The 11,493-nt window shown below is 47.2% G+C and overlaps 1 protein-coding gene across 2 annotated transcripts in view; it reads right to left on the bottom strand.

Annotated features, from left to right (window-relative positions):
• LOC147023818 (TATA-box-binding protein-like) overlaps positions 1 to 11,493 on the bottom strand; it is a 77,484-nt gene that overhangs the window by 17,685 nt on the left and 48,306 nt on the right. Inside the window, exons 2-4 of one of the 2 annotated variants that reach the window (XM_085889645.1) lie at positions 5,809 to 6,134; positions 2,685 to 2,897; positions 2,266 to 2,444 (exon numbers count right to left, since the gene is read on the bottom strand). In XM_085889645.1, coding sequence (XP_085745771.1) covers positions 2,266 to 2,444; positions 2,685 to 2,897; positions 5,809 to 5,967 — 551 coding nt within the window. In that variant the 5' untranslated portion in view covers positions 5,968 to 6,134. The remainder of the gene's footprint in view (positions 1 to 2,265; positions 2,445 to 2,684; positions 2,898 to 5,808; positions 6,135 to 11,493) is intronic. The other variant, XM_085889646.1, reaches the window with a different exon arrangement.

Genomic DNA, 11,493 nt, shown 5'->3' on the forward strand with positions numbered 1-11,493 from the left:
TTCAAGTCTTTCCTTGTAAAGACTCACCAAGTTAGCAAGTCGAAACGAAACAGGCCCATCACTGCTGTTTCTTGTCTCAATGACATAGGTAAGAAGTTCAGAGAACACCAAAGGGAAGACTTCCTTTTCTTGGGATGACTGGACTTTTTCTTTGTTCTTGGCTGCAATGTGTGCCCTCTCTCTATGATACAGAGCTGTTAAGCAAGAGTAGTGGTATTTCAGTTCCAGGACAACCACATCTCCACCGCTGAAGACAGCCAAAAGCTTGCGATCATTAAGATTGCGAGCACATTCATTAAGCCTCTCATTTAGCTGCATGGTCATGGCTTGTCACAACTTTGACTTTGGTTGCATCTCTTCACATAGGAAACACCATTGCACTTCCATGCTAGTTCTTCGCATTTTGAGTGCCCTTCTCCTGGATCATTTTGAATTTCAGCTGCTCTTTTAGTGACACACTCAAGTTTATAGCTGTCAAACATTTTGCGACAATTTTGGTGGTACTTGGCACTATTTCGCCTCAGTGTATCCTCAATACCACCTCCTTCATCCAATCTGGATGGGTCTAACCTGATCAGTAACTGGTGGATTACCTGAAATTGTGGTAGGTTTTTTGCTATCACGGAATAACCATCAGAACTACACTCATAACAGGTTGGGGGAGACTTCAACTCTTCTTTTGTATCAGTCTGACAGAGGCAACACTTCCTCCAGTCAGTTTTAGGAGTACAACTCAACGGATTATTAGTGGACATATTGAACAGGTTAAGGCCGAGGGTTTATCCTTTTACGACCTTACCGTACAAAATACACAAGCACATTGAGATATGGGATACAACTAGGTTCATACATACAAATGCCTTACACCTAGCCCGATTGTTCATCCAGTGCCATTTAAGTCCCGTGCGATCTGTACACCTTCCAGGTAACTGAAGCCCCATTACCCTTGGCTCGGCTCTCCCGCACCAGCACATCCTGTCAATTCAGGCGCGGCTATCTAATAGTGTAATACTACAACTAGCAATACTTCCAGCTGAAATATATACAGGGGCTTATTAGATAGCATTTGGGACACTCAAGTATTCTACAAACTACAGTTTAGGTTAGTAAACTCCAGCTACAAGTAGTACACTATATGCCGACACTGAACCCCATGCTGAGTCTCACAGCAGTGATGTCACCCGTGTGCCCTGGTTGTGCTTTAACATCACTCTTATTCACATAATGTAATAGAGCTTGACCGCATCACCTAAATACATGATCACAGATGTTGCCCAGCAATATGTGATAATTTTGTAAGACAGCTACAAAAGTACTGATTTTAAGTCATGCAATGGCCGCCATCTTGAAAACTGGTAACCATTTTCGAATATTTGTGCCAAAATATATTTCTCCAGTTAAAATACAATCTTTAACATTTGGATCAATAGCATGCTCCTATTTATAGACGTTTAGCACTGAAAACCCTTTTTCCTATTTTATGAGACGGCCATCTTGAAAAATGGCGGCCATTTTGTTTTTCAACACGGGTAATGTACTTTTCTGAGAGAATGGGTCCTGGAGCACATGTATACCAAATTTGGAGCTTGTACCATCAACTGGAAGATTCTTGTGGGACACTGACTTCATTTGCTCCACTAGAGGAGGAAGGAGGAGGAGGAAGAAGACCCTCAAGACGGCCACGACCAGCCCCTACCTCTCTGGCCACGAAGACGACGACGACGACAGGAACGCTCTCAAGATGGACGCTCCTTCCTCGCTTTTCGCTTCCTCTCTCCTTTTCCGCTTGCCCTTTTCTTTCTCTCTCGCTTGCTTCTTTTATGCGCTCCGGCGCGCTCGACCCTCCCTCTCCCCGGCACGCGGGGAAAATCCCGGCGAAGAGGGTTGACCTTGTTTTCTGCAGAATCGCCCCAACGGTCGTTTCTGTTTTCGTTGCTGCAGAACCGCCCCAACGGTCGTTTCTGTTTTCGTTGCTGCAGAACCGCCCCAACGGTCGTTTCTGTTTTCGTCGCTGAAGATGAAGTTTTCCTAACTATAAAAATAAATCACAGCGCATTTACATTGATTTACCCATTCGACAAGGGACGGGAAGCTATCTATAAAACACATACCGAAATAACTGAGCTATAGGAACCTGGATGTTGTGTGTGATAGGTTTCCAAATTTGTAACAGTATGAAGGTGGTGGAAGGGCATTCAATAATTTTCACAAGAATCTTAATTCAGGAGCAATAAATGTGGCAAAACAGAAAAGCACGGTACGTACTGCAGTTGTGGAACGATTCCTGAACTCTCAGATGCTGGAGCAACAGGCGTCATCGGTGTCATCGGAGTCATTGGTGTCATGGGTGAGGGATAAAGGGGGGCACTTCCGGGAAGTCCTGAGGTTGTGCTTCCACTGGGAAGTGCCGTCGTCGTCGATGAATGAAACCCTGGCACCTGTGCCTGCAAAATGAGATTGTAGGAAAGATTAATGCTGCCTCACCATGATGCAAGTGCAACACAATGTTTTTCTTGCAACTTTGAAATGCATACTTCGCATAGGTGTGGAGAGGTGAACATCGGGTGCTCGTGTTAATGTAGGAGTTCTGCACAGGTTACATGGACAGAATTGCTTTTCATCTCCAACAAAAAATCAGAATGCATAAAAATTAAACAATGGTCAAGCATTCCAAAACCACATACTTGTGATGTTCCAGTATCTCGTTGGTTCTGCCCAGGCTGCCCTTGTTGCTGCTGCTGCTGCTGCTGCTGCTGCTCATGAGAATCATCAGGCAAGCCAAGTGTAGTGCTGGCCAAAGGCTGTGTGAGGCCTGTGCTGGCCACAGGCTGCGGTGTGAGGCCTGTGCCATATGGCAACATGGGGCTGAACATTTGAATCCCAGGTGTAAGAACACCCTGCAAGGAGTTGGATTTTAATCAGTGGAAACAAATATATCCTGTATTTAAAATTTGTGAAATAACAAACCTTTTACTTCTTTCATCTGGAGCTCCACCACAAATTTGATCTTTGTACAAGCAAATTGTATGCAGTATTTGCAAATGAAACAAAAAACAGAGATTGTAAATTTGCTTCCATAGCTAAGGTGGAAAGACGCACAAACTGCAAAAACTTTGTGAGCCACATACGTGCTGGGCTGAAATCACCCCAGAATCAGAGCCAGGTGATAGGCCAAATTCAAATGCAGTCGGTGAGGCCTTGTTTCCACCTGAACAACAGATTTGGCTACTTAATGGAATCTCATGCCAAAGATGACAAACAAGGTGGCTGCCTCACCAAAACAAACAATTTAACAAGAAAAAGAGCAATCAGAGATTGCAGACCCTCACCAGGACTTTTTTTGTGGTGTACTTTGTGTGGTGTTTATGTACCGGTATGTTAAGTAATTAATAAGAGACATAACTAGAAGTGCCACTTTTTGCTGCTGGCAATGAAGACTGGGTTCCAAGACGTCCCGCTTTGATGCAACCCCACTTGGATCGGACACCTGACCCTGACCCATGATGTTTATTATTATTCAATTGAATTTAGAATGGGATTAAAATAAATTCAATTCAAATCAAATGGAAGACCAAATAGGTAAAGTCCTTCATTGGAATAATCAGAAGGAACCCAAACAAGCAAAAAGCAAAGATGGAGTCATCAGGATGAATCTGGATAGGATTCACGTTTTTGCTGCCACTCCTCTACCCTCAAACCCATCCAGGAACAGTAAAGTGAACCTTATTAAAAAAAAAAGAATCCAGATCAAGAAATTCAGCAATTCTGGCTGCCAGACCATGTGTCCGATCAAGTTGAAATTTAAAAAACATGTATTCCCTATTATTACTAGATCATAATTGTGAAGTTTCACGTTGATCAAGTGGTTCGAGAGAAAACATTATTTAATATTTTTCTTAAATCCAATATGACTGCCAAACCATGTGACATCAATTATTCCTCAACAAACTTGTACACACATGCCTTGGGGAACATTTGTGTGAAATTTCCCCTCAATTTGTCCAGCCGTTCTGGAGAAGATAATTATATGTTTTTGGGGTAAATCCAAAATGGATGCCAAACCATGTGACCGATGACATCATATATGTGAACCTTTTGTTCATCATGGATAGATGGTCATATGTGTAAAGTTTTGCCTCAATCTGTTCAGACATTTCAGAAGATTTTTGAAAGTTCTTTAAAAATTTTTTTAAATGATATGGCTGCCGAATCACATGACTGATAACGTCAATTTTTTTTTCTGTGGACGATTTTATCCAGAGATGAGCCTCAAAATTTTTCATACTGATCGGATGTAGTGTTCTGAATATGCAATTATAACATCATAAACGAAGGCACCTATGACGTCATAAGATATCACACATTCCCCATGAGTAGTACTTGCTTTGTGCCAAGTTTCAATTTTTAACTTGGTGCAGTTTCAGAGATACAGAGGTGCAAAGTTTTTCCAACATGGCTACCACACCACGTGACCTATGATGTTATAATTATCATTAAAACATTCTACATGAGTCGTTTCATCAGTGGTGAAAATTTTTTCTCAATCCAACAAGTGGCTTCGGAGAAAAACAAGAAAGTTCTGTGCGGACAGTCAAACAAACGGACCTAAATGACCCTCTTCTTCGGCGAGGGCAATAACTTGGGAATTCATAGAACACCTTACCCCGTGCAGTCCTGAAAAAGGACATGGGAAGGCACTTTTAGAGTATTCCTTTGCATTTTGCACTGAACAGTGCGAGACACTACCATATTTGTCTGAATGCTGAGTCTCAGTTACACTGCCCCCAGGGCAGGAGGCAGTGCAAATATTTTTCAAGTACTGCTAAACGGAAGGTGCCAAAGAAGCGATTTGTATTCTTTAGTGTTAACATGTCATTCAACGAAAATAAAATAAAGGCTTTGAAGGCTGAAGCGAAAAAACAACCCTTTTCGGAAGTTTACTGCAGTTGATGCACCGTCTTTTACACCACGTTAAATCAGTTCATTATGCCTGTTGTTTGTGTCCATCATGATTGTAACGTATGTTGATTTCCGGTTGTGGTTGGTTGTGCTCCGTAATTGCGAATAAACGTCACTTCCGGTCTGGCCCAACATGGAGTCCTGAGTATCCTACAATGATGTTGCTAAAAATGATGAAAAATGAATGATTTAAAATTGTTTGACTGCCAGACAAGCAGATTGTAAAAAAGTTACCGCACTCCTGTGTGCGCATGCACGATCGGGACGATATTTCATACATTTTCCCCAATTTCAGAGCCAAAACAATGCTAAACTTGAGGTTCATGTTCGGATTCATGTTCCACTGTATTCAAAATATAAAATTCAATAGAGATCGAGTACAGTCGTTCCTCAATCATGGACTGACATCTGGCGATAGATGGACAAAGTGAATCAATTGCTGAACCAAGCTTTTTGCTTTGCATGTGCACGGTAAAAAAACACAAAACAACGTGCTTAAAAAAAACACAATTCAAATCAATTTGAGAATGCACCAGAGGTATAAAAGCAATGAAGCCTTGGTGCAAGACAAACATAAAACACGTACACAGTACAGTGCTTAACAATGGCTCACAAAGGCACAGAACCGAAAAAAAGTGGACAAAATAAATAAAGGAAGAAATAAACCTGGCAAGTGGAAAATAATGAATTAAATAATGAAAGGAGGAGAGAAATGCATGTCTTGTACATGCTGGCGGCACGAGTCAGTAGGTGGGTTGCCTCAACGCATGGACAAGTTGCTCACTTTGGAGCGAAAACAATCATTAGGTAATTTGTTAAAACTCTTAGTGTAGATATAGTACTAGTTACCAGTTTGTGTGGGTGAGTGCACAGCAGCTGAAGATCAGTCGTCCTCAGGGCCTGCTCAAAAAGTCCCCCTTGTGTTTGTTTCAGTGAACCTTCTTCTCTTTCCTTTTTCCTTCCATACCCCAGCTGCTGGAGGCAACTCGTCCTAACACGGCAGGCCATGCGCCGTCCCACAGGCCATTTGAAGAGGTAGCCAGGCTGCCCAATACAGTCTCTGGCTCATTTGAATGAAACGGATGCAAGAACAAATGAACGCACAGGCTGCTCAAATGCAGTCACCGTGTATGGCTGCCTGCAGGGCAGTCTTGGCAAACGCTTGCTGGATGGTCCTGGTGCACATGGTGATGGTGAACACAGGGGCAACGCAAACAAGGGTGGCAGGCATGGGGTTATGGCAAAGGCAGGCAAATCAGGCATGGCAAGGAAATGCGGACCAGCAGCTGTAGCACAACAGACCGGCATATGAAGCTGGCCGGCTTCTGGTGTGGTCCCGTGAAGTTCTGGGAGTGCGGTGGTGCTGGCCGCTCTGAAAACGGGCTCGGACTTACCATACTGTCTCCCTCCGACCTATCGCCTTTGCCTGTCTCAGTCCATACCCACTCCCTTAATTTGCAACAACAAAACAACAAAATTTAGCCCCTTTTTGTTTATTATTCTTTTTTTTGCTTTTTTGTCTTTTTTACAATTACTTATCCCCAACCCCCTTTATCGTCTTTGTCCGACAAACCTATCCTGTCCATCTACTCCCAACCCCTAAGTTCCTTTTTTGGAGGGGACTAAGGGAGAGACTAGCGTCCTGTCTCGAGGCCCAACAAAGCCTCAGAATAGCCTCCTACATAATTCAGCCATCGTACCAAGGTGGGTCCAGCGGCCTACGGAAAGCGAAAAGGTACACGTTTCCTATCTTTATTAAAGATAAAGGATTAATAAAGATAAAGGATTAAAGGATAAATAAAGGATTAAACCGTATCCTTTATTAAACTTTAAACTATCCCCGGGGCTTTTCAAAACGCATGTTACTTTGAGCTATTGGTTCTAGAAACCATGATTCCCATCGCCCGTGTTGGTGTCCCGTTATAAATTTGGGCCGAGCCCTCAAATTTTCGCTCGTGCCCTTGCACAATTTCATGGCTGGGCAGCGTGGCTCACATGGCAGGAATTCCCCTCCTGCCGGACTTTAACTATGGCATCCCCGGGCCCTGAGGCTGTCTCTGAGCCGACCTGCTCCCTATGAACGCGGGGGGTTGCCCTCCCTGGCATTGCCCCCCTCCGATGCCCACGTGGCATTTTGGCGCTACGGGTCCCGTTTCCGACGGGGCGCCCGTGCCCACTCCACTATCCCGGTCCCTTGGACCCTTGGCCTACTCTGGCAGACTTCTCCGTGCCCGGGGTGCCCTCTACTCATTACGCACTTTTCACAGCCACGCTCCCAGCCAGTCAATGAACTACTGCACCCCTCCAAATGGGTTTTGTGCCTTCATACGCCACCAACACAGAACGACCTCCTTTTGGTAAATTTAACTAACCCACGAACTAACATTACACTGACCCCGGGTCACTTGGGTGGGACTCACTCCTCCCCCCACTCATTCATTCGCACCATGCATTCCACATTCACTCCATTCACACTTTGGCCCGCTGTCCCACATTCACTCATCGTACATTTTTCACTTTTCCTTTCCAATTCACTACACACACTACCTATGTTCCCCAAACTATCTCGTGCTCTCTCGTCGTCCCTTATCTTAATGCACGTACCATTTAATCTACGTAGCTAAGCTACGTCCCCACAACACATTCCATGTCCGTCCATGTCTCCCGAATCCATTCAAAATCTACTTTCCCACTAACTAGTCCATGGGCCCCATAGATGATGCTCATGCCCCCATGAGGCTGGTCTATCTAAGCTAAACCCATCCCGCTAACTTGTGCTCCTATGCCCAAACCGGATGCTTGCCACATCTCTGCCGGGCCGTGTACTTGGAGCGAGGATTTTTTTTCTTTTTTTACACCACCAAGGAGGCGGTCTATGGCTCGCTCATTCGCCCCTTCCATCAGGCGATAATCGAGGTCTTGTCATCACCCTGTCAAGCGCTCGCCTTTGAGGGATTCCCCACGCGAGCCAACGTGTGCAGCTCACCCGCAACTCATGCTGGGAAATCCCCGGTGACGTCACTCGCCCACGGAACCTGCACGGCTTGTGGTGCAGGCCCGCCCGAGCGTGTCGTCCAGGGGGCTCACTCCGCGTGTTCCACGAACGGAACACGCAGCACGCAGCACGTGATGCCTCGCACACGCGCTCGCATGGGGACCCCTGTTTGCCGAATTCAAACAACACTCGCCACCATTTTAGCCACCCACGAGGCCTTGTTGAATCCCACGCAGAGTGTTTCCGTGCCGGATTCCCGCCATGAAGACTCGCGCGCGAGGGCCGCTCGCTAAATGTAAAACGGGCTCCGTACGCGACGTCCCGTGAAACCGGCGCGGTTCCCGAAGTATTTTCTAGTGGCCCATTCGGCTCGCTATACCTGTCTCCCGTCTGGATGGGTCCGCGTTTCAATTCCTCGCACGCACTCACGCATGCTATGGCACTCGTACTATCCACACATTTCAACACACTCGCACCACTCACACACTCCGGGACAATCACATCGGGGGTGGGAGTCCGCACAAGGGATCCCAAAGCCTCTACTCCCCCAAACTGCATGGACCCGTTTGCATCACTCACTCTCTCAACCTCGTTCGGCCCGACCGGACCTACCTGGTTGCAGTCCACTTGAGGGAGCCTACCATCTCCCTCTGTTCCTGAAGGAGGCTATCCTGATGCTCGCACCGGGTCCCAATACATTCTACCAGCTCAACCCCATTGTCCCTCACTCACTCTATGTGTGTGTGCTCATCTTTAGTTTCATGTAGTTTCCCCTCTACTCCTTCTAATTCCCATGTCTCTGTTTTCATTTCCGTTGTCTCTTTTAATTTCTCAGTCATCCCTTTTGTTATTTCTCCATAAATTGTGCTGGCGTCGCTCGTCCCCTCGACCTTGCCCGTCTCCATCGTGGACCGACGAACCTCCACACTCCTCCTCGGTTCAGTCATTCTCCCACGTGCAGGCGCCATTATTCCCTTCACCTCATCCAAGCTCGCCTGCAGGCTTAACCCCATGCTCTGCATATCACCCCTCAGTGTTTGCATAATCACTCATTGCCTGCATATTGCGCACATTCGCATCCATTTTGTTGTTCATTCCTGCCAGCATTGCCATCAACTGGCCCATGTCGAATGAACTCGGTGGAGCCGATTCATCATGATGGTCTGTTGAACCGGCAGAAATCGGGGGGGGGGAACCTTGACGGAGGTGGGGGGGTTGTCATAAGCCACCCCTGCGCCCATTACTACCCATAAGTTTGGTTGCAGGGGCATGTCTTCTTGCATGGGGTGTCCTGCACGGCGGTTTCATCCTGGGCCATAGATTCCTTTAACGCTACATCTATACCCACCTGCTTCAGCTCATCTTGGTTAGCCATGTTGCATTCTGGGAATAGTTTGAACCGCACTTAATTTAGAGGGAAAGGGGAGGGGGGGTTGCTCCGCACCCCTGGTCCGAATCTCGTGAATTTCTCTACGGAGGTGGAGGGGTTCGAAACCCGCTCCTGACACCAATTGATGTGCAATTTGTTAGAGGTGGAGGGGTTCGCACCCCAATCCTGACAACCAATTGTTGTGGGGCCGGGTCTAGGTGGCGAGCACGACCGATGGAGCAGTAGAGTCGGCTCCACCGAACACCCTGAATTTAGGTCGCATCCTTCAGATAAATCCAAAAGGTCACGGGTCCCTTATCAGACCGAAGATCGCCAATAGGTCGACCACGTGGGATAGGGTCGATTGCTAATTTCAATTTACCTAAATACCCACGTCGTCCAAGCTACCAGGGAAATTCACCCTCAGCAGGAACTGTGCGATCCGGGCCGTTACCGAGCCGAATTAGTCGTACCCCGAGCGGAGAGTACCAGAATCCTGCCGGGCCGATTGCACAATTACGGCAACAATGAGGCCTCCTAGTTCCCGTTCGCAGCGCAGCAAACCAATGATAGAAAGGACAAGGACGAGCTGGGACATTCAACAAGAGGGGAATTTATTTACAACAATAATTGGCAAAAACCGGGAAGGGAGACAAAGAGCAGATTACAACCGAATATATTCCAATGTACAATAATGCAAGCACTTAACAATTCTACTTAGAGACGGGCCCACACTCAGACACACACCCAAAGAAATGGACACCGTCGGGTCTTTATTGAAGGTTTCCAGCTCGAGGGCAGATGAGCTGGAAACCAGAGCTATCTTGGACGTGTCCACCTCGAGTGGTCTTCGACGTCCTGGACCGGCGGGACTCGAACCCGCAACCACGATTCCACTCCAAGTATCAGGGACGGAGGATGAAGGACGGACACCAACCAGCGCGAGGGCGGACAAGGCAGCGAGCGCCAGCAGGCAAGGCCAGGCGATCCGGGAAGATCCGGCAGACAAAAACCAACTCCCACCAGTCGGATCGCGCCAAACAATTATTCAGTCCTTCTCCAGAGGGGAGGAGCCGCCTCCTCCGACCTGCTCTCCATCACTGGACGGTTTTGGTGTGCAAATGCGCTCGTCGCCCCCGTGATTGGCCAAAAGGGGCGCCAAGTCCACCGATTGGATCGGGGGGGGGCGTGGCGGGCGTTACAGCGGACCGCCCCTCAAACAGGAAGAGGAGTAATATTGTCCTGTGTTGGCTCTCATTGCCCGACCGACGGAAAACTCGCTCGCATCTCTGTTTGGTCAAGAGTGATGCCAAGTCCTTCATGAGCTCCGCCCACCGTGAGCGTTATGGCGTCAGGATGGAGCGAAGGTGTTGTTGTTGTTGTAAAAATGTAAAAGAAAACCCTATCAAAATAACTCCACAGTGCACGAACATTCAATCACTCATTAGACACAGGAGATGGATTCTAACTATACACATATACTTAACGAAATAACTGAGCTACGGGGACCTGTCTGTTGTGTGCTCATGGCTGCCAGATTCGAAACAATATCACATATGTTCCTTATTATGTCACTCCAAGATATTGTTGCGGACCCGGGATTGGGGCGAGAAGACCACGAGGAGGGGGGGGGGGGGAGTAAGCTACCTCGGGTTCCCACCAGACTCTCCGGAATCGCAGGCCGTCGCACACAGATGACTCCATGACACAGCGGGTCGCTAATTAACCGTGAACAGCAACAACTCAACCACGTGACTTAGGGTCCACTGTCGAATGGAAACTGGTTACCGAAAATGATCAGGTGATCTAATTACCGGAGGACATGCACTCGGTACGCCTTGCTCAAACCAGATCACCTTACTGGATCAGATGCTCACAGCGTAACAGCCAAAGACATACCGAATAGGAAAACAGATCGTTGGGGGATAACATCCCAGCTAGGCTATGATGCGGACCATGCTGGACCAATAAAGGAAAAGACGAAAACGAGCTGGGAACATTTCTATACAAGCATTTACAATTTGCAAGGAATGGTATGTGGCACAGGGAATGGGGTTTTATTTTATGTGGTGCAGGGGATAACAAGGAATTTGGCGAGGGTCATGTTGGTCCCACATGCCTGTTCGGGGCACCCCCGGCGAGCCGCAGTTGGTGCTGTTAACGTGCTTGG

The sequence above is a fragment of the Eptatretus burgeri genome, chromosome 7 (assembly GCF_056783735.1).
Source record: "Eptatretus burgeri isolate ZD-2024b chromosome 7, Ebu_testis_v1, whole genome shotgun sequence".
NCBI classification, from domain to species: Eukaryota; Metazoa; Chordata; class Myxini; order Myxiniformes; family Myxinidae; genus Eptatretus; species Eptatretus burgeri.